Source organism: Pseudorca crassidens, chromosome 11, assembly GCF_039906515.1.
Source record: "Pseudorca crassidens isolate mPseCra1 chromosome 11, mPseCra1.hap1, whole genome shotgun sequence".
Lineage (NCBI taxonomy): Eukaryota > Metazoa > Chordata > Mammalia > Artiodactyla > Delphinidae > Pseudorca > Pseudorca crassidens.
Window position 1 is genome coordinate 47,885,048 of NC_090306.1, and position 20,902 is coordinate 47,905,949.

Consider the following 20,902-nt stretch of genomic DNA (forward strand, 5'->3'; position numbering starts at 1 on the left):
CCTATTGACTTAATTCAGACAGTCTTATTTTTGCATTGAGAGTTAGAATGGACCATAAGAGACCATCTAGTTTAACATCCCAGGGCTGGAATCCTCTCCACAGTACCCAACAGTCACTCACCCTGTGCTTTGACAGTCCAGGGAAAGGCCAAGATAGGGTGCAGCAGGAGCACAGATGAGAAATATCTAGCCTAAACTCAAATCTCCCATAGCATTCTAGAATGCCTATGTCCCTCTAAAACAGGGTACCCGGAGCTTCACCTGTGGACTGACCAATATGAACACAATGGGACTATTAGCACCTTTCCTCTCTACTTCAATTAATGCAAACTGACACTGGTTAGTGCTGTTCTGGATGATAGCTACCGCCATTCTCATAGTCAAGACAAACACACAGAGTTGGGATGAAAGGAAGGCACAAGAGAAAGAGTCAAGAATAGGTGCTACCTGAGACAGCCTCTACATGATAGCAAAAATATCACCAAATATCCATAATTCACCTGTTGAACTGCTAACTTTATAATATCTACCTCAAAAAAACAAATTGTAATCTGGTTTCTCTACAATAGCTATTAAATCAATCAGAGGAAAAAAATTATTGCTGCCTTAAAATGAACCAGGTATGAAGTCTTCCAAGATACACTAAGAGAAAAAAACTACAGTATATAATAGTACATGTAAATGTGCCACCATGATGTGCCACATAAATGTGCCAAAAATAATATGTATGTGACTATGCTTTCATATGCATGGAACTCTCCACAAGGATACATAAGAAACTGCCAACAGTGGTTGCTGCTGAGGAAGGGTCATTAAGGGACAGGAACAGGGGGAAAATTTTAATTTCCTCAGTTATCCCTTTGTACCTTTGAAAAAGATTTTCTCTGTGTGTTCACTCAATATTCAAATAAAGAAATAAATTTATAATTATCCTAAATTGTGAAAGTATCAATATTAAGATTAAATCAAAAAATATGTCCAAAATACTCAAGGTCACATATACTATGTATGTCATTTATGTCATATAACATATACAACATATACATATAACATGTAATATACTATAGCAAGGTCTGGAAAAAATGTACTCTTGCAAGAAAAAGTTAATCAAGGTGAATCATAACAAAAAACCAATGTCCTAAAAAAGCATATATATACACATATATATATATATATATATATATATATATATATATATATCGGGCCCTGCCGCTCCGTGGCATGTGGGATCTTTCCGGACTGGGGCACGAACCCGTGTCCCCTGCATCGGCAGGCGGACTCTCAACCATTGCACCACCAGGGAAGCCCCTAAAAAAAGTATATTTTTTTACCTTTTACCTAGCAATCCTAATTCCAGTAACTTAGCCTAGGGAAATAATTACACAAGTGTACAAAACAATATACTAAGTTGTTTATCTAAACATTGTTTATAATAGCAAAAAAAAAATCAGAAATGACACAAATATCCAGTATAATTCCTTACATCCATAAAATGGGATGCAATGTAGCATTAATATAACTTAGATATATTTGTTTTTATTAATATTTATTTATTTAGATTTTTTCAATTTATTCATTACTTATATATAAGTAAAATAACACATACATATTATATATACTATAGTGCCATGTTTGTTAAAAAATTTTATGTGTGTACACACTTATATTGGAGAGCATCTAGAAGGATATATATTAGAGAAGCTGTCTCTAAGTGTAGAATTTTAGTACTTTTATTTTATTTATTTTTTGCGGTACGCGGGCTTCTCACTGTTGTGGCCTCTCCCGTTGCGGAGCACAGGCTCTGGACGCGCAGGTTCAGCGGCCAAGGCTCACGGGCCTAGCCGCTCCGTGGCATGTGGGATCTTCCCGGACCAGGGCACAAACCCACATCCCCTGCATCGGCAGGCGGACTCTCAACCACTGCGCCACCAGGGAAGCCCTATCAGTACTTTTAATTTCACTCACAGTTTGTTTTTTGTTCTTTTTAATTTTATTTATTTATCTTTGACTGCGTTGGGTCTTCATTGCTGTGCGCAGGCTTTCTCTAGGTGTGGCGAGCGGGGGCTATTCTTTGTTGCAGAGCACCGGCACGGGCTCTAGGCACTCAGGCTTCAGTAGCTGTGGCGCACGGGCTTAGCTGCTCTGCTGCATGTGGGATCTTCCCGCACCGGGGCTTGAACCCGTGTCCACTGCACTGGCAGGCAGGTTTTTAACCACTTTGCCACCAGAGAAATCCCTCACAGTTTTGCTCTTAGTTTTTCCTCCTCTTTTATTTTTTTTTAAACAGTGATCATGTTTTACTTATATAATTAAATAATAATTAAATCAATATTTATTATTTCTATATGCTAGCCACAATCCTAAGCATTTCTCGTGTATTAACTCAACTAATTATTAAAATAACTCTATGAGTTACTCTGTGTGAGGTCGGCATTACCATGATCCACATTTTACAGATGAAAAACAGATGCAGAAAGGTTAGAAAGCTTCTTCAAAATCATATAGCTAACAGGTGGTGGAGACAGATTCCAACCCAGGCAGACTGGCCCCAGAGCTCAAGCCTTTAACTGCAGTGCTAAACTGCCTCTCAAACTGAAAAATGCAAGTTGCAAAAATAGTATGGTCCCATTTTGTACAGTATGGTCCCATTTTTATAAAAACTGTTTTTTTAAAGTGGTATATGTAGCGTATACATTTTAAAAATCTAGATGCTGAGATTATACTTTTGATCTATGTTATATATTTCTGCAAGATTTAATTATTTTTAAAAATCAGCAAGGGGCAAAAATTAAAACAGTACCCTTTTCTCCCTTGTTGCTATGGGGCAATGCAGAAAGCAGGCTGAGAGCCTGTATTGTATAGCTTCACTGTGCTTTCATTTTAAAACAGTGTTAACAATGTTATCTTAAGGGGGAATACAAATTCTGAAAAGTTATCATAATGGGGTCTCAGGGGATCCTACATCACCAAAAGAAACAGCAGAGAACTTCCCCAAAGAAACAGCCTCAGTTGGTGCAGAGATGGCCAGAGGGTGTGGGAAGCCACCAGCCAGGCTTAGGAGTTGCAAAGTTCCTACTATAAAGTCAAGGTTTACAAAACTCTGCAAAGATGCTGGGCATTGTTCTTTCTAAATAGAAACCTCCACTTTATCTGCTTGGAGATGCTCCTGTTTTATCTACCCTCCTATAACTATATCCTTTCAGAGGTGTGGCCTCGAGAATTAAGGGGAAATTTAGATTTCGATTCTGATTAGGGCATTTCCTATTTGTCATCTATGGGAAACAAATGTTGAAGTGGTTATACACAATCTTGGAATCTAGCTCCTTGCCTCGTCTTGCCCTGCCCCTAAGTAGACAGTCAAGCTGACAGGCTAGGCTCCTTGACTATTCCTTCTACCCTCGGGGACTCTCAACACTGCTGTAGGGCTGTCACTGGGGTGGGTTATCATTTCAAGGGGGATGCAGTACAAGAACTCAACCACTCACTGCCCTAGGGACAGAAGCCTTAATAAAACCGAAACCACGGGGACCTCAAGAGTCACAGCCAGTGACCACATCCACTGGAAGCACAGTTTCCTAGATCTCCTCCTTGAGTTACGGAATAGGAAAAGGCCTTGGAAGGTTTTACTCAAGTTGGGGAGCTGAACTAAAGTAGCACTGAGGTGTCCCTTTAGACTTATAGGAGTTCTGCCAAATTCCCTGATTTGAACATCCTGAACCCAAACCCAAAACTGCATTCCCAACAGGCCAGAACCAAACCAGGTAATTATGTTGCTATACTTCCTCACTGTTACACTGGGATGTCTCTCTATATTCCTGGTCAGCATTATTATAAAAATGTGAGAACTTTATTAGACCCCTTCCTATACCCTTTTAACTTACTGTTGCAGTTGTTTTCACTGTTCTACCCCTAGAGAGAGCTAGGAATTCAAAACAGATTGTTTCTGGGCTTCCCTGGTGGTACAGTGGTTAAGAATACACCTGCCAATGCAGGGGACACAGGTTCCAGCCCTAGTCCGGGAAGATCCCACATGCCACAGAGCAACTAAGCCCGTGAGCCACAACTACTAAGCCTGCGCTCTAAAGCCCACAAGCCACAACTATTGAGCCCACATGGCACAACTACTGAAGCCCGTGTGCCTAGAGCCCGCGCTCCGCAACAAGAGAAGCCACTGCAATGAGAAGCCCGTGCACTGCAAAGAAGAGTAGCCCCCACTCGCTGCAGCTAGAGAAAGCCCACGTGCAGCAACAAAGACCCAATGCAGCGAAAAATAAATAAATTTAAAAAAACAGATTGTTTCTAACAGAGCCTGAACATTTATCCTCCCTTATTCAGGGTTTCTTGAACCCACGTACAGGTGTACAAACCATGCACATTCACACACACACACACACACATACATAGGCGCACACACACGAAACGTTACAGCAACCACTCCAACCCATTTAGAGTAACTGGGCATGCTGTCACCAATTCGTGGCAAAAGCATACAGGTAAAAGCCAAGTATATGTGCTGTAGTCTCCTTCTAATTCTCTCTCCTCCATGCCCTAAATACAGCAAAGGTGCAGAGGGCTGAGGATTCAGCCCAATTACTACAAATCACCAGACACATAGGAAAAGGGCCCCATAACCTGCCCCAGTGTAATGAAACAGGTGACTCCTAGGAATTTCACCCTAGTGAAGAAAGTAGGTGGTGGAGGGTGTCTCACAGGTGTCCCTAAAACATTTCATCTTATCTCTCTGTCTCCCAATAAAGAAATAGATCTGGAAAAAAAGAAAACTGAGTTGAGAATCTAGAAACCTGAGTCCTAGTTCTAGCTATATTACCGACCAATGTGTAGCCTTGGGCAAGTTACTTAACCTCTCTGGGCCTCAGTTCCCTTTACTCCACATGAAATGAAACATCTGAAACTACATAAATTCTACATAAGTACAAGAATAGGCTAAATTAGGGGATAATTATATGATAAAAGGTGCCCTGGCTTTATGAGAGCAAAGTCTGGCCTTGCTCTCTTTTGGCAACTCTCTTCACTTTCTAAGTGAAAAAAGTGGTCTTTTTCATTTAAGCAGTAGAATCCTTATAGTGAAGTTACTCCCCCTCTTAGAGAACTGAGCTCTTAGGAACTCAGGTTCCTCATTGCCTCTAAAGTCCCATTTAATTCCAGAATGCTGTGATCCAGACTAGATTTAGCACAGGAGATTTTTAAAGTTAGGCTTCTTCAGCACGTTTTAATTGGTTCAATTTAAAAAAGAATCCAGAGGGCACACAATTCTTCCAGAACTCCCAACTAACAACTCTAACACCTAAAGTGAGGCTTACCAGGCCTCAAAGACCAGCAAGGACCTCCCACTGGATCACCAGCACCAAGCACTATTTGTGTGGTTACCCCAAACCTCATCTTCATCCTATATACACAGCCCCCTTGCCAGTATAGACATGTAAAAGAAACGGAAAACACAATCCTTGTCCTCAAACTAAGTGCAGGCTTCAGCCCAATGGCTGAGTACACAGGATATAAAACACATAAAAAGAGTAAAATTTACTAAGCAATTTACCAACAAATAAAAGTTAATAGTTCACGTAAGACATAAGTATGCAAAGAAGAACAGATTGATGTGGGTTAATCACAGAAAGTTTTATGCAAAAAAGAGTTTTGAGAATCAGGTTTTCAAGAGCAGAAGGAACCCGGATTGGCAGAGAAGAGGGTTCTAGCCAGGAATGGGATTCTGAATCAAGGCTCTTTACCTTCCAAGTGTTGGGGGCAGGTTCCCTGTTCACAAGGCTCCAACCCCCTGATGCTTCCACTCAGTGCCACTCAGGAGACGTTCCCAGTAACCCATCTTGTTGGCTATTCTCCGACTGAGTCTTCCTTCCTAGGGACAAGCTCCATTGCCAAGGGGATGGATGTGATGTCACAATCAGGAGCACTCTATTAATAGGAACAAGGAAGAAAAAGGTGAGTCAGGAGAACTACCTGCACTTGGCAGTGAAACTAGACAGACTGGGATCTGGTGGTTGGTTGAGGAGGACGAGACAACTCCACTAAGAACTATAGGTTTCAAGGCTAGGCATCCAGGCTACCCTCTAAGGAGTGAGATCATCAGCTAAGGAATCACACGCACAGACCAGGTGATTCAAACATAGCTGAGAGGGGGAGAGAAAGGGACAAGAAGAAAGGTAGGGAAGAGGAGCTGTTTGAGATAGAAAAAGGTTCTTTTATTCAGTGCATACAACTAAAAGTAATGTCAATGAGTCTAAATCTGTGGCTATACAATGCAGAGAGCAATGAAAGCTTACATGCACAGTATGATGCTTTAATGTTTCCAGAGTGCTTTCACATAAATTATTTCATATAAAAAGAATTCTGTCCTACTCTCCACTTGAAAAATACTGTTTCATAAGAAGATGCTCAAGAATGTTGGTACAGGTGCAATTCTACTTCCAAGTCCAGAAATATTCCTGAGGGGATCAGGCTTTAAAAGAAAAAAATGAAGAGGCAGTGAATCAGGAAATTATTCTAGGATAGGAAACTGGAAAGACTACAGGTAGCAGTATGATTAAGCTGACCAGACTCTCATTACTAAAAGGATGAAACTAAGTAGAAGGAGACAAGGCTTCAGACGCAGAATAGAAACTATTCAAATTCCTTTCCTTACCTTCACATCTATCAATGTTAACGGCTATCTTAGAAAGGATCACGATTTTTAGTCATAAAACAGAGACCATTTCATCCTGAGTCTGGTATACGTGCTCATTAGTTTACTATGTTCATCAGCCATAACACATTAGTGTGGTATTTTAAAACTAATCAGAGGATAAAAGTGCACGGCCAGATCCACTTTCTCTTCCCTGTAGTTGGAGGTGGGGGGAAGTTGATCTGTCTCTCCCATCCATAATACAGAGGAGGGTATAATGCTTCTTCCATTTGACCACAGCAACAGCCTGGCACAAGCACCTGCACGTCAAGAAATGCTTCCAGGAGCCAGTGCTGTTGGCTATGTTCAGTCTTCCAGTGACAAGTTTCAGACTCAGAAAGCAAACAGTTATCTAGCCTGGGAAAACCAATCGTCCTTCACTGCTCCCTTGACCAGAACAAAACAGGATTTTTCAACTGAGAGGAGGACCAGGAGTCAGGAGACTTGGGTTCTGGTCCCAGCTCTACCCACTGTATGGCTTTTAACAAGCCATGTATCCCTTCTGTAATTTTCAATTTCTTCACCTGTCAAGTAGGGAAAATGATAACTGCCTTATCGACCTTACATATTGTCCAGGAAAAGCAAATGACATAATAAATGTGAAAGCATACTGAATACCGCTATTCATAGGTAAGGTATTTGTAGTAACAGACTGCAAAATAAATTTAGAGTACTGAGGGCCCATGAGGAAATGCTTGAAAGAAGCCTGTTCTTTCTTTCCCATTACTGGGAACCAGACACAGCCACAAAGCCAGCTGGACACACAGGGCAGTAACATTATTGCATCACTCAGATTCCCTACCATTCCTATCTGGGGATAACTATCAGCCTGCAACATTATCAGCTTCTTGCTCTATTGTCAGACTAAAACCACCTGTACAGGAAGGGATTAGACTATCACTACCACAGCCCAGTCCCCAAGAACAGTGATTCAGTGGTCTCTAACAGCCACATTTGCTACTAGGTAGAATGAAGTCAGTTTCTGAATGGAGATGTCTGTCAGTCCCTCAGGCAAAACACCCTCACCCCTCTCAGCTTTCTGCTCCTTCTCCGGCCCCCTCCTTCCCAATCCTCAATTTCCTCTGCGTTCTGGTTTGGAGAAGGCTTTCCGGTGTGTGAAGTGTGTGAAGAGGGACTGGCAATCCAGGGCAGGGATGTAAGGAATGTGAGATTCCTTCATGGAGGGGTGGGAGGGAGAGGGGGGAAGGAATGGAGGAGGAAGACAAGGCTGTCAAAGACAAGGCATGGGAGAGGAGCCAAGCTATGGCGCTTCGAGGGCGGGGGTTCAGGTTCCGACGCCCCTGCCCACACTGACCCCCAGTATGTTCCCTGCCTCCCCTTCCGGCCCGTCAATCATTGCCCATTTAAACACCACGTGGTTCCCCCAATTCGCCCCCCTCCCTGTCCTCCAGCCAGCCCAGGCCCCCTCCCGCACTTCCTAAGGCTCCCCCACTCCAATGGACCTCCCCAACAACCCACCCATCAGCGCCCCTTTATCACCTCTAGACTCCTCCCTATTACTGCTCCCTTCCTCCATTTTTCATCTTTACTCCCATCCCTCCTCCTGACCTCCAATAGCTCGAACCCCCGTCCCAACCCCGCTGGGACCTTGCCCCCTCCCCTCCCACACCCTCTTTTAGGTGGGAGCTCGCGCAGGCGCCGTACGCACCGCCCTGGAAGCGGTCTGGACTCTCCGTACCCAGGCCTGGCTGGAGCTGAGGCCGCAGCGGCCAAGGGACAGCCAGGGTGCCGGGTCCCAGCTTTTCCTGGGAGGGGAAGGGGAAGGGGAAGAAGACGAGAGATGGTTCCGACCACTCTTCGCGGTGTGGGACAGATCCCTTGCCCCGCCCACCGCTGCTACGCAACCTAGCGGAAGCTCGTCACCAAACTCCGCCTCTTTGTTTAACTCAGCCCCGAACTAGAAGCCACAAGCGGCCAACGAGGTGAGTGGAAGGCTAGCCAGGCCTCCGCTCTAGAACGGAAGTCTTTATGGTCCCAGCGAGAACTAGATAGCCATTTGGGAGGGAGAGCTCTATGTTCTTCCCAGCGTGAGCGTCAGCGGCAGAGCTGGAGGCCGACTCTCCCGGAGCGCGAGACTTCGCTTTGGAGGGGTGCACGTGTTCGTGCCCTAAAGCTGATGCGGCTTGCTGCGAGATCGTCTCTAGGAGGCTGGCCTGCAGTGACCTGCCGTCTCCTCGGTCCCTCTCCCGTTTCCAGAGCTGTGGTCAGCATCCCGGAGCCTCCCGATCTTATGACTCATGGTCATGGGAGTGGATATGTAGTCAACAAGGCGACCACGGGGTGGGGAATGGGGGAGTGTCTGACCGGACAACTTTGATCTAGGGTTGCCCGCCTCTCTCCCAGTCGCACTCCTGACGTCTTTACGTCGGCCATCCAAACACTTGTACAGTTCCCTGAAACACCTAACGGGAGAGGAGGGAGATAAAATGTCCCTCTTCCCGGGTTGTGGTTTGATTTCCTTAGGGTACAGCACCATGGCTGGGGGTGTGGGCGGGAGAGAACTTGAGCTCCGAGGAAAGTCAAGGTGGACCCTAAAGCCCTCTAGGAGAAGGTAAGGGATTGATTAAGCAAACCAAGGCATTACAATTACATGGCCTCTTAGGCTAATCTGATAGTAAGCAGTATTTGATATGGATATTCGCCAAGCAAATGGTAATGCACATGTACGTATATTGTTTATATATAATTGGTCTATAGACAACATTACAGAGCTAGCTGCCTTTTGTTGACTATGTAACAAGTCTCAAAGGGAACTAAAGTTTCGGGCCTCTTTTCAGTCTCTGAGGGGACCCTGAGATCTAGTGAGATAAGTGCATTAGGAACAGGTGCCTTTCAAACTGTGAGAGTCTAATGCAAATGTTGCTTTCGGTGCCCCAGATTCCATTACTTCCAAAGGGGGAGGGGGTGAGTCTGCCTGTTGTCTGTCTCTGCTGTGAATGCTGCTTTTTCCAGAGATCTTGACCAAGCTGGATAGTGCATTAAAGTTGAGGACCCCAAATCAGGAATAAAGATGAGAGTTAAAGCAGTTGGAGAAGAGGAGGAAACTTCCTGCTGTGTGCTAGACACAGCTTCTTATATAACTTCTTTTTCTCGTCTGCAAAATGAAATCACATATTGAAGAACTGTCGAGAAAAGAAGTGATGAGCCGGGTTTCATACTTTTGTCCGCCGGATTCCAAAAACCTTTGGTTCTTTTTCCACTGGGTCACGTCTAGGAGAAACAAATCTTAGTGCATTCTCCTAGTCAAGTGGAGGAAAATTGGTACCTGAGACGCCCCCTGGTGGTCCACGTGTTTTCTTGCGCAGCCAACCCTCTCCCGGGCTCCTTTAATACCTAAAATCCCACCCGCTTCGCGGCGCGTGAATCTCGGATCGCGATTGGCCGGGTGGGGACTGGAGGCGGGACGCGGGGGGGGCGGTGCTGATTGGCTGGAGGAGGCCCGCCGGGGGAAACTTCCGGGAATGTTCGCACTCCAGCGTTCCATTGGTCCGCATCCGGCGGCGGCGGGGCCTTTGGCTCCCCCTGCGGGCGGCTCAGTGGGGTGCAGTGTACGGCGGGCAGGCTGGGTGGGTAGTGGGCTGCGGGTCGGGGAGAGGATGCACCGAGTCCCCGGTTGTCCAGATGAGGGTTCGGGAGGGTTTGGCGAGTGAGATTCCATTCCTTGGCTCCGCACCAGGTTTCCTGCCCCCGTGTGCGTCGGCTTCTCTACTTCGGGGCTTGATACTGAAAGAGCATCCCGGGAGGGGGCTTCCAGCCCAGAAGCAGTCTATCCAGAGACACCCCCGAATTCTGATCTTGAAGTTGGAAGCCCCTGGGGAAGTTCGTTTCTACCCTTTTAGAAGAGTTAGAGGGTTTGAGGCTGCCTGACCCCAGCCTAGTGTGATAGGTAGGCCTTGCGAAGTGGACATGGGGGCGAAGGCTCCAAGCGTTGAACCTTCGTCCCCTTTTCCCCCTTCTAGTGGGGTGCTGAGGCTCGGGCAGCATGACGACGGAGACCTTCGTGAAGGATATCAAGCCCGGGCTCAAGAACCTGAACCTCATCTTCATTGTGCTGGAGACAGGTGGTTCTGCTGGCGCGGTGGGCCCCCTGCGCGCATTCTTGGGGTTGGGGGCCAGGAGGGGGGGAACATCACCTCTGTTCTTAACTTGCACCCGGCACAGCAGGGCGCACCACAGGACTGCTCACGCCCAGTCTCCTCGCCCCCACCCGGAGAGTTGCAGTGTAGGGTAGATGGATGGAACGCTTGTCAGATCCAAGCCTCCAGTGCCTCTTGGGCCTCTTCCCACACGTGTGGGCCCTCTCCATGGTGCTGGCCCCTCCCTCACCTGCCCCAGGGATTTGACTTTGCCCTGTTTGTACACCTTTTTCCTCACTCCACCAATATCTAGACCTCATCCCTCTGATCACCACCACCCCCATTTATTTGACCATCCACCCCCTAACCCCATTGTTCTGTTCCCTCCAGGCCGAGTGACCAAGACAAAGGACGGGCACGAGGTTCGGACCTGCAAAGTGGCAGACAAAACTGGCAGCATCAATATCTCCGTCTGGGACGACGTGGGCAACCTGATCCAGCCTGGGGATATTATCCGGCTCACCAAAGGGTAAGCCATCAGGTGACTTCTGGCTATTCAAGGGCAGTAACGGGGTGGGGGGGGCGGGGGGATTAACAGTCCCTGTAACTCGAATCCTGCTTTTTGTGACCCCACAGGTACGCTTCAGTGTTCAAAGGTTGTCTGACATTGTACACTGGCCGTGGGGGTGATCTTCAAAAGATTGGAGAGTAAGTGCTGTCTTGGAGCTGGGGATGTAGAAGCACCAGGCCAAGGAGAGAAGTTTGAGGTTTGCAAGGAGACAGCATAAGGGTGTGCATTCCCTGTCCTGTACCTGGACCTTTCTGAGGTTTCCAGAGTAGCCCAGAGGTTGGGCCTGAGGCTTTGCCACTTTCTCCCCTTGCAGATTCTGTATGGTTTATTCTGAGGTTCCTAACTTCAGTGAGCCAAATCCAGAATACAGTGCCCAGCAGGCACCCAACAAGACGGTGAGTCCCATGGCTGTGATGTGTGGAAGGAGGGCAGGTCAGGCCAAGAAGCATGGTAGGGAGTAAGGTCTGAATGTGTCATTTGTGCCTTCAGGTGCAGAACGATAGCAGCCCTACGGCTCCCCAGCCTACCACCGGACCCCCCGCCACTTCTCCAGGTAAACCTGTTCCTTCCATCCACTGGCCCTCCTAGTTCTAATCTCCCCAGCCTGGAAAGATGCATTGCCCTCATCCCTTTTCCAGATCTCTCTTCTCTCAATATATCCTCTTGCACCCAATTCTCCCAGTTCTTTTGCAAGTCCCTGGGGTGAAAAGATTTGGGGCCATGTTTCTATCACTGATAGAGCTCCCTTTTGCCACTGCCACTCAAAGGCAAAAATGAGAGCAGTTTCTCCACAAAGACTGCCCTCTTTCATTCTAGCTTGTTCCTCTCTGCTTCTTCTCTGGCAGAACCTTGCCTTTGTTCCCCTTGCCTATTTTGATTCATTATCAGTTCTGATACACTGTTACTTACAGGACTCAGCATGGAGTCCACACTGCACAACTTTAAGCACTAAATAGTTCCCCTTTAGGGTTGCCACTTTCTTGAAAACTAAAGGCCCTGCTTCTAGGCCTTGGCCCTCAGGATTATGGTTCTTCCAACTCAGAAGCCCCTGCTTTTGGTCTCTTGAGGAATTTGGCTTACTGCAGATCATCAGCTTTTGATTAGAATCACTCACCAACATCATTTCCTTCGTCTCCTGGCTTCTCCTTAGGAACCTGGTTTTTATTGCTCTTTTCTCCTTCTGGGTCATCTCGCAGCTGACCCTACCACTCCTGGGTGTTTGTCTCTCTCTTGCCTCTGATCCATGCCTTATGTTTCTCCCTGTGACACTAGGCTTCAGGCTTCCTCTACCCTTCCTCAGTCTGTGTCTGCATCCCCAGTTACCATGGTTTCCAAAATTTTCTGTGCCAGAACCACTCAGGGTCACGGTGTTTTTTAGGAACACCGTGAAATAACAACATTTAATTCCACCACAAAAGAGTAGCATCCATGTTTTCAACTGAAAATATGACTATTATGTATTCTCAGGTCTCCATAACTCCATAATTTATAAAATTATTTTAAATAAGGTACACTTAAGCTTGTTTGTCCCTAATATTCATTTGCCAGATGTTTATTCACTTTGTCATCTGCTAACAGGTACAGAAGGTTTTAAAAAAACATGTGTGGCATAAAAATGATGACTTCCTACATACTCCTCACTTCTTCTGTGAATTAAGGAAGGGGCTTTATTCTTCCATTTTTGGCTGCAGATATCTTAGTCTGATGGAGCAGAAGGATTCAGCAGGGATATGGGTAGGGTTCATGACGCCCTATGTATGTGAGAGGCAGGCCTCTGCCTTCATTTAACAAGCATTTATAGATGAGGAATGCCAAGGAAAAAACATAGCACTTGCCTTGAGGAGCTTGCAGTCCATGAAAGGAATAGTCCCACAGACAACAGTTGTAACACACTGTGGTAAGTGTGGTGATAATGATTTGCACAGCTAAGGTAGTTCAAGGAAACCATCGAACACTGAAAATATACACAAAAATGTTGTCTGTTATTTTGGGGGTGTGAGAGTATGTATAATAGTTTTTTTGCTTACTCTGTGAGAGTATGTATAATAGTTTTTGTACTTATTCTTATTTCTGTTTTCCCAAGTGAACATGTATCATTGTGATACACACCACCACACTTTTTTCTTTCTTTCTTTTTTTTAAGATCCTTCTTACATTTTAAGATAGAAACCTCAGGCCCTTCCTTTCCCAACGCTTCTCCAGTCTTACAGTCACTTTTGGTCAAGGGTTCTTTTGTCGGTGGTCCTTGAGCCTAGAACTAAACAGCTATTTCTAGATCTGACTCCTAATGATACAGAGATGGATAAAAGAGAAAAAAAAAATATCGGGAATTCCCCACAGTCCAGTGGTCAGGACTCCGCGCTTTCGCGGCTGAGGGCCCAGGTTCAATCTCTGGTTTGGGGAACTAAGATCCCACAAGCTGCATGGCGCAGCCAAAAAAAAAAAAACACAATTAAAAACAAAAAAGGAAGAAAAAATATCATACGACAGTTCATGCAGCAACTGCCAAAATGATGATTGCATCTTTTGGGGCCCCATTCCTACAACTCACATCCTTTGCACTTGGTCCCACAGCATCAGTGTGCAGCTGTGCTCGGTGGAGACTGTGCTGCCTGCTGGGGCTGGAGGCAGGCCTTGGGGATGGATGCCTGCCTACCTTAGTTCTCTAATTCCGGTTTTTCTTCCCCTTCTCCCACAACTAGCCTCTGAGAGCCAGAACGGGAATGGACTGAGCACCCCACCAGGTCCTGGTGGTGGCCCACACCCCCCTCACACTCCCCCCCACCCCCCCACCCCCCGAATTACCCGAAGCCAGCCCAACCACACGCCTGCCGGCCCTCCTGGCCCCTCCAGCAGCCCTGTCAGTAATGGCAAAGAAACCCGGAGGAGCAGCAAGAGATAGCAAGACATTATTCCTCCCTGCCACCAGCCACAACCCAGGTGTCTGCTAGAGAACACAGCTTTCTACTGGGCTGCTGGCTTTTGGGGGCAGGGGGTGTGTAGGAGTATTTTAGCCACTAAACTTCACTGGAGGGGTGGTGAGCAGTGGCCTTATCCGCCCTCAGCCCATAGTCCCCTCCTTGTCAGCTGAAGCGGCCTGTCCCCTGGGAGTCCGGGCCCTCTGCCTCCCCGCCTTCCTCTTTAGAAATGACGGTTACAGTCTGATCCTTGGGTCTGTGATGTGGAAGTTTAATTGAATCCCTCCTTCCTAATAAATGTTACCACTCTGTACTGGACTCCTTTGCTCTTTGTGGGAAAATGAAGAGGTCGGCAGCTGGGCATTTGGGAGAGTGGGGTGTCCCTAGGAGGTGGAGGGGAGATAGGTTACAGGCAAGGCCCGGGCAAAGGAGGCCTGCCCCTTTAAGGTAGTGCCCCTCCCCTGCCCCCTCCCTGCCGGTGACCCTTGTCCGCCTGCCTGCCTACCCCCCACAGCTGGAACCAAGAAGACTGTGTCCCCCTTCCTCTGGGCGTCCTTCCTGTTTCCTGCTGTCAGGTAATGCCGACCTCGACCCCCTGGGCCGGTCACCCCAGTCAGACTGTGCTCCCCAACCTTAAGCCAGGTCAGACATCTGAGGAGGCACAGATACTCCTTTCCTCTTCCCACCAGAGCGTCCCCTCTCGTGGTCATAGATTCCCAGAGGTCTGGCTCTTACTCTTCTGGGATGAGGAAGTGCTAAAAACAATTTCTTCCCCACGCATCTGGGGTTGCCACTTATCTGCCTCTTTACCCTCCTCTCCAGCTTAGGGACACCTGGGTCCAACCTTCCCAGGGAATGTGGGGATGGGGGTTGGAGATGAATGAAACCCGATGCCATATGTAAGGTAGGTGAGGTGGGAGTGTAGGCAGGGAGAGGCTAAGACGGTACCACCTGGGTTGGGGTGTAAATTATTTAGAAGAAAAGCCCAGGCCCTGGTTCTCCTTGGCCATGTGGCTTTTTCAGGGGCAGAGGGTGGCCCCTCCCTACTCAGGGGCCCAGCCAAGACTGACCTTTGACCCCCACCCCAGAGACCAGTGAACCATTAACTCTTCTCTGATGTAAGCCTTCCCACACTGGCACCTCCCTGGCCCCGCCCCCAGGCAGGTGGGCTAGGAGTGGGGGCTTGTCCATCCCAGCCCTCTATCTGACATGGCCTCCGATCTACCTGGGCAGCTGGAGGCTGAGCCTGGCTCCCCTCCACAACCCAGGAACCTCTAAGTGTCCACAGCGAGGCCTCCTGGGGACCTGAGGTGACGGCTCTCACACTGCCAGTTGGGGGTGAGGCCCTGGGGATTGAGGGGGGATAGAGAGGTGGGGTGAGGTTGAGGGGTGGGGTCTGGGGATAGGGGAGGGACAGGGACAGGTCAGCTCTGGATCAGGTGAGGGGAGTGTTCTGGTTCAGGGAAGGTGTTCTAGGAACTGGGAAGCAAGAGGCTGCTCAGAAGGAGGCAAGGGGGAGGAAGGAAGGAGGCTGCCGCTGCAGCGTTCGAGGAGGGGGCGGTGTGAGGAGTGCAGGCTCCCCGGGCCCTGGGCTGGACAGCAGGGCAGGAGCCCCAGCCCCTCCTCCTTGTTCTTCCAGGGCACGGTCCTCAGAATGTTCCTGGAGGAGTAGAAGCCGGAACCAGAGCTTCTAACCCTGTCCCCCCGATAATGGGGCCCCCAGTGAGTCATCTGCTGGCTGGCCTGTGTGTGTGGGTGGCCTTGGGCTGGGTAGGGGGCTCAGCCCCCTACCTGGGCCCTGCTGAGCAGGAGCAGAACCATTACCTGGCCCAGCTGTTTGGCCTGTATGGGGAGAATGGGACGCTGACTGCAGGGGGCCTAGCGAGGCTTCTCCACAGCCTGGGGCTAGGCCGAGTTCAGGCCCTCCACCTGGGACACCACGGGCCTCCAGCTGGTCAGGCTACACCCCCAGCTGGAGACAATTCCACGCACAGGTACTAACCCCTCTCCCCACCCCAAAATGTCACACCCCAGCTCTTCTCAGTACTTGGATCAGTCTCCTCCGGTTGCCTAGCTCTGGCTTCCTAAAATCAGATTCCTGGAATGACAGATTTTTCAGAACCTGATTCGTTACATCCTTTCACAGCCCCTTTCTGAGAGAACATGAGTAAGTCTGACTTTGTTATCCATCCACTCTAGGCCCCAGGACCCCGAGCTGAGTGTGGACATCTGGGCAGGGCTGCCCCTGCACCCCCCTGGATGGGGTGACCTGGAGGAGACCGAGGCCCCAGCACCACCCCATGGGCCAGCCCCATCGGGCCTGGGCCTCTTTCACAGGCTTCTGCTGCTGGACCATTCACTGGCTGACCATCTGAATGAGGATGTGAGTCTGATGATCTGTAGCGAGGGAAAAGGAGCCATGGCATTTAGATGGCCTGAAATGTTTAAAACGTCAGTCATTTGGGGATTCCCTGGTGGCACAGTGGTTGAGAGTCCGCCTGCTGATGCAGGGGATGCGGGTTCGTGACCTGTTCCGGGAAGATCCCACATGCCGCGGAGCGGCTGGGCCCATGAGCCATGGCCGCTGGGCCTGCGCGTCCGGAGCCTGTGCTCCACAACGGGAGAGGCCACGACAGTGAAAGGCCCGCGTACCACACCAAAAAAAGTCATTTTAAATGGTTACTTAAAAAAAAATCCAGGTGTGATCTTAGGGTATGTTATTCCAGTAGTGAAATATGTCTCCTCTGGGCTCAGAGTAGATAAACCCATACCCCAAGCTCCAAGACTTGGTTTAGGGGCCACACTTGGCAAAGCAGAGAATTCAGAGAAGCAGCCCAGCGTAGCCTCTGGGGCTGGTTATCTGGAGAACGCGGCCTGCAGGCGGCAGATGGCTGTCTTCATCCAGAAAGTCGGTGAACTTGTTCCATGTACACCAGAGGGCAGCCAAAGCCAACCTGAAACAGGCCTGGTGAGGTGAGCACCCCATCCCAGGAAGCATTCCAGCCAAGGCTGGTTGAACGAGTGACAGGGCTGCTGAGAGGACGGCAGCATGGCATTTTAGGTTCTTTTCCCTTCTAAGATTCTGCAATGGAGGGCTCTAGTTGTCCAATCAATTCCATCACCAAATTCATGAGACATCAGGGGCTTGGGAGGGAGGGAGATGATGGCGATGTTCACTAGCACCCAATCTGTACCGAACTGAATGTTTGCGTTGGTTTGAATATTCACTAATAATTAACACACACTGATTATACCTAACTGTCCCGAGTCCCTGATGCACCTGCCAGTGTGAGCAAAGGGGACCCTGGGAGAGACCCAGGAGCCCATGCAATGGAAGGGCAGACATTAAAGATCTGAGTCACAGTTCTCAGCAATTCCCCAATGTGTGACCTCCAACTCCACTTCCCTAGTGTCTGAATGGCTCCCAGCTGCTGGTCAATTTTGGCTTGAGCCCTGCTGCTCCTCTGACCCCTCGTCAGTTTGCTCTGCTGTGTCCAGCCCTGCTTTATCAGATTGACAGCCGTGTCTGCATCCGGGCCCCAGCTCCAACACCCCCAGGGGATCTGCTATCTGGTCAGTAGGGGAGAGCAAGTGGTGGGGCACCTGAATCCTGTCGGGAGTGGGGCTCAAGCCAAGAAAGGGGGTTCGTTGGGGTCCCGCCTCCCCTTGCAGCATTCCCTTTAAGGCCTCCCTTTCAGCCGTGCCTAACTTCAGCCCCTGATTCTCCCCAGCCCTGGTTCATAGTGCCCTGGCGGTCCTGCTGCTCAGCCTGCCTGCTCCCCTCTCCTTGCTGCTGCTGCGGCTCCTGGGACCTCATCTGTTGCAGCCCCTGCTGGGCTTCCTGGGGGCCCTGGCCGTGGGCACTCTTTGTGGGGACGCCCTGCTACACCTGCTGCCACATGTACGTGAAGCCCCTTTCCTGTCCCCCTGCCCTAGGGGTGGACAGCCTCCATGGAGCCAGTGTGTTCCCAGTCATAGGACATCCTCTCTCCCACCCCAGCTTCAGCCCACAGCTGCCTTCTAGTAGAGCGTATGAGTGAAGGCTCACCACCTCTCTCCACCGTCTCAGGAGGGGGATGCTGTCGGGTGCAGGTGCTTCCAGAGTCTGCCCTGACCGCCTCTCTGTCAGGCGCAAGGAGGGCAGCATGCTGGACCTGGCGGGCAGCCAGAGGAGGACCTGGGACCAGGACTGTCGGTGCTTGGTGGTCTCTTTCTTCTCTTCGTCCTGGAGAACATGCTAGGGCTTTTGCGGCGACGAGGGCTCAAGCCAGTGAGTGACACCCTTTTGTCTTCTTCCTGCCGAGACCAGAGTCCTAGCCAAGAACTGGCCACTCAAGCCAGGAGGTGAGGGGCCAAGTGCGCTCCTGGCTCTGACGTTTGCTTGACTGTGCAGGACCTGACAGCTAACAGGGAGTGGGTTGGGGCTCCTCAGCATAGGCCCGGGACTTCCGGCCAAACGGCCTCCTCTCCTGAGTTCAAGTCAACAAGAAACAGAGAGGTGCCAGCCTGGGAAGAGAGCAGAGGCCAGAGAACATCCCCAAGTGGCAGAGGTGGGACCAGGTGTTCACCTTCCCTGCTGGCAGCCTGACCGCTCCTTAGCCCCCAGCTCTGCTGCCTCCTCCCTCAGGAGGGACACCCTCCCATTTCAGAGGTGCTGCCAGCGAAAAAGAAAGGATCTCAGAACTCCAAACCTGGACCCAGAGGATGGCAGTGGGATGGTGCTTCGGCCCCTGCAGGCAGTTCCAGGTGACCGGCGGAGGACATGAAGAGCGGGCCCTGGCTCCCAGCTCTCACTCGCAGCCACCAACACGGCTCTTTTCCTCCTTCCCACAGAGCCAGGGGCTCAGGGCCAGAGGGAGCAGGACAGCCAGCCCCCAGCAGTCCTGGCCCCTCCTGGGCGCCAAGGCCACAGTCATGGATGTCAGGGTAGCGGTGGCACCAATATCACGTGGATGGTCCTCCTGGGGGATGGTCTGCACAACTTCACTGATGGGCTGGCCATAGGTGTGAGGCGGGGGAGGGAGGGAGGGGAAGGACGGGGGAGGGAGGGAGAGGGTAGGCCTCCTAGTTACTGGATGGGGCAGGGAGAGAGCTACCATGTGGGGGGCGGGCGGGGAATGGGAGGACCACAGAGGGAATGCAGGCCCCAGCCTCCTCCGGGGAGAGCTTCCTTCCAGACTGACCACCTCCCATCCTGCCCACCCAGGCGCGGCCTTCTCTGATGGCTTCTCCAGTGGCCTCAGCACCACCATAGCAGTCTTCTGCCACGAGCTGCCCCATGAACTGGGTAGGAATGGCAGGAGCGGAGTGGGGTCGACTCCAGAAAGGAGAGACTTCCAAGGGGTGGAACTTGGAGGCTGGCGGTGACGTGGGTGAGGGGCAGCCCTGGCGTACTCCCTCCTACCCTGTTCTCTCTCCCCACAGGTGACTTCGCGATGCTGCTCCAGGCAGGGCTGCCCTTCCGGCGGCTGCTGCTGCTGAGCCTGGTGTCTGGAGTCCTGGGACTGGGGGGTGCAGCCCTGGGGGTGGGGCTCAGTTTGGGCCCTGTCCCCCTCACGCCCTGGGTGTTTGGGGTCACTGCCGGGGTCTTCCTCTACGTGGCCCTTGTGGACATGGTGAGGTGTGGGGTAGTGCGGAGAAACCAAGGGAAGCGGGGTGGGTGTAGAGGAGAGGGAAGTATCAGTCCCACTGCTTCCCCCTTGGCCCCCCAGAAGGGTGGCTGGACTACATGAGAAACAGGGGTGTGGAAGAACTTGGGTGGGGGAGAGCTGCTGACATCTCCCTCTCCTGTTTTAGGAGCAGAGACAAGGCCAGGATCCTGATGTTGTTATTTTCTTTCAGCTACCAGCCCTGCTTCGTCCACCTGGGCCCCTCCCTACGCTCCATGTGCTACTGCAGGGGCTGGGGCTGCTGCTGGGGGGTGGCCTCATGCTCACCATAGCCCTGCTGGAGGAGCAGCTGTGGCCTCTGGTCTCTGATGGCTGATGGGGGCCAGTGGAAAGGCGTCCAGGTTGCCCTTCCTTCCCCCCAACCACAGGAATGGAGGCGGGACACAGGGCCAGTAGGAGCAACAGGATTTTAATAAACAGAACCCATCCCAAAGCCATGACTACGACAGTTGTACTTGCACCAAAACAGCATAGAAAACCAGGATGTGGCAGGAGGAGGGCTCAAAGCAGGTATGGGGAGGAGGGGCCTGGAGGGTGCAGGATGCATCCATCTGCGGGGAGAGCATTGTGCTTTAGCCCAGAGAGGAAGGGGAGGGGTGAGGCAAATGCACCAAGGTCCCCACTTTTTCCTGCTGCCCTCAGCACCCTGGGGATACAGGCATCTGGGCAGGTCTGCCCTTTATTGCTGCCCACCAGCATGAAACACACCCCGACCCCAACGCTAGCACCACAGGTGAGTCCAGGGCAGGGAGAAGGGCAGGAAGGGGAACATTGCTTAGAGAAAGATTCAACTAGAATCCAGTGAATTGTGCTCAGTTCTCTTTACTTCCTACAACCGAGTACATGGGTCACAGGATGGAGGGAGCAACAGGACAGGGGACATGCCCCTCAGTGCCCCCAACGCACCCTTGCACACAGGAATGGTGGTGTCTGCAGCATCACAGGTCATG

The 20,902-nt window shown here is 50.3% G+C and overlaps 4 protein-coding genes across 17 annotated transcripts in view; 2 read left to right on the top strand and 2 right to left on the bottom strand.

Annotated features, from left to right (window-relative positions):
• The window catches only part of RNF41 (ring finger protein 41), a 26,091-nt gene extending 17,444 nt beyond the window's left edge, over positions 1-8,647 (bottom strand). For 2 of the 3 annotated variants that reach the window (XM_067696976.1, XM_067696977.1), the window contains exons 1-2: positions 8,367-8,647; positions 5,748-5,931 (exon numbers count right to left, since the gene is read on the bottom strand). The gene's annotated coding sequence lies outside the window, so the exon portion shown is untranslated. The remainder of the gene's footprint in view (positions 1-5,747; positions 5,932-8,366) is intronic. The other variant, XM_067696978.1, reaches the window with a different exon arrangement.
• On the top strand, positions 8,599-15,002 carry NABP2 (nucleic acid binding protein 2). Of its 10 annotated transcripts, none has more exons than XM_067696988.1 (7): positions 8,599-8,640; positions 10,678-10,779; positions 11,185-11,323; positions 11,431-11,502; positions 11,679-11,760; positions 11,855-11,918; positions 14,068-14,599. In XM_067696988.1, exons 2-7 carry the CDS (start codon positions 10,701-10,703, stop codon positions 14,265-14,267), a joined length of 636 nt encoding a protein of 211 aa, XP_067553089.1. In that variant the 5' UTR covers positions 8,599-8,640; positions 10,678-10,700; the 3' UTR covers positions 14,268-14,599. The 10 variants fall into 10 exon arrangements, with proteins under 10 accessions (XP_067553089.1, XP_067553088.1, XP_067553081.1 ...); XM_067696987.1 differs by lacking the exon at positions 8,599-8,640 and adding an exon at positions 8,758-8,921; XM_067696981.1 differs by lacking the exons at positions 8,599-8,640; positions 14,068-14,599 and adding exons at positions 9,029-9,269; positions 14,798-15,002 and having other exon boundaries at positions 10,678-10,788; positions 11,195-11,323.
• Positions 14,799-20,385, top strand: SLC39A5 (solute carrier family 39 member 5). 2 transcript variants are annotated; one of them, XM_067696972.1, is made up of 11 exons: positions 14,799-14,858; positions 15,923-16,277; positions 16,483-16,666; positions 17,694-17,856; positions 18,015-18,184; positions 18,413-18,553; positions 18,933-19,029; positions 19,117-19,287; positions 19,490-19,570; positions 19,708-19,898; positions 20,125-20,385. In XM_067696972.1, exons 2-11 carry the CDS (start codon positions 15,994-15,996, stop codon positions 20,266-20,268), a joined length of 1,626 nt encoding a protein of 541 aa, XP_067553073.1. In that variant the 5' UTR covers positions 14,799-14,858; positions 15,923-15,993; the 3' UTR covers positions 20,269-20,385. The 2 variants fall into 2 exon arrangements, with proteins under 2 accessions (XP_067553073.1, XP_067553074.1); XM_067696973.1 differs by lacking the exon at positions 14,799-14,858 and adding an exon at positions 15,481-15,621.
• ANKRD52 (ankyrin repeat domain 52) overlaps positions 20,346-20,902 on the bottom strand; it is a 17,114-nt gene continuing 16,557 nt past the window's right edge. For both annotated transcript variants that reach the window (XM_067696964.1, XM_067696963.1), the window contains one exon: positions 20,346-20,503. In XM_067696964.1, the coding sequence (XP_067553065.1) occupies positions 20,393-20,503 (111 nt within the window). In that variant the 3' untranslated portion in view covers positions 20,346-20,392. The remainder of the gene's footprint in view (positions 20,504-20,902) is intronic.

Excerpts from the sequence above, each read along its gene's own strand:
- NABP2 (XM_067696980.1), top strand. The coding sequence starts at position 9,145 with ATGTCCCTCTTCCCGGGTTGTGGTTTGATTTCCTTAGGGTACAGCACC. Across the intron at positions 9,270-10,677 it reads CTAAAGCCCTCTAGGAGAAG|TGGGGTGCTGAGGCTCGGGC; the intron begins GTAAGGGATTGA and ends TCCCCCTTCTAG. Across the intron at positions 11,324-11,678 it reads ATTATCCGGCTCACCAAAGG|ATTCTGTATGGTTTATTCTG; the intron begins GTAAGCCATCAG and ends CTCCCCTTGCAG.
- SLC39A5 (XM_067696972.1), top strand. The coding sequence starts at position 15,994 with ATGGGGCCCCCAGTGAGTCATCTGCTGGCTGGCCTGTGTGTGTGGGTG. Across the intron at positions 16,278-16,482 it reads GGAGACAATTCCACGCACAG|GCCCCAGGACCCCGAGCTGA; the intron begins GTACTAACCCCT and ends CATCCACTCTAG. Across the intron at positions 16,667-17,693 it reads CTGACCATCTGAATGAGGAT|TGTCTGAATGGCTCCCAGCT; the intron begins GTGAGTCTGATG and ends CCACTTCCCTAG.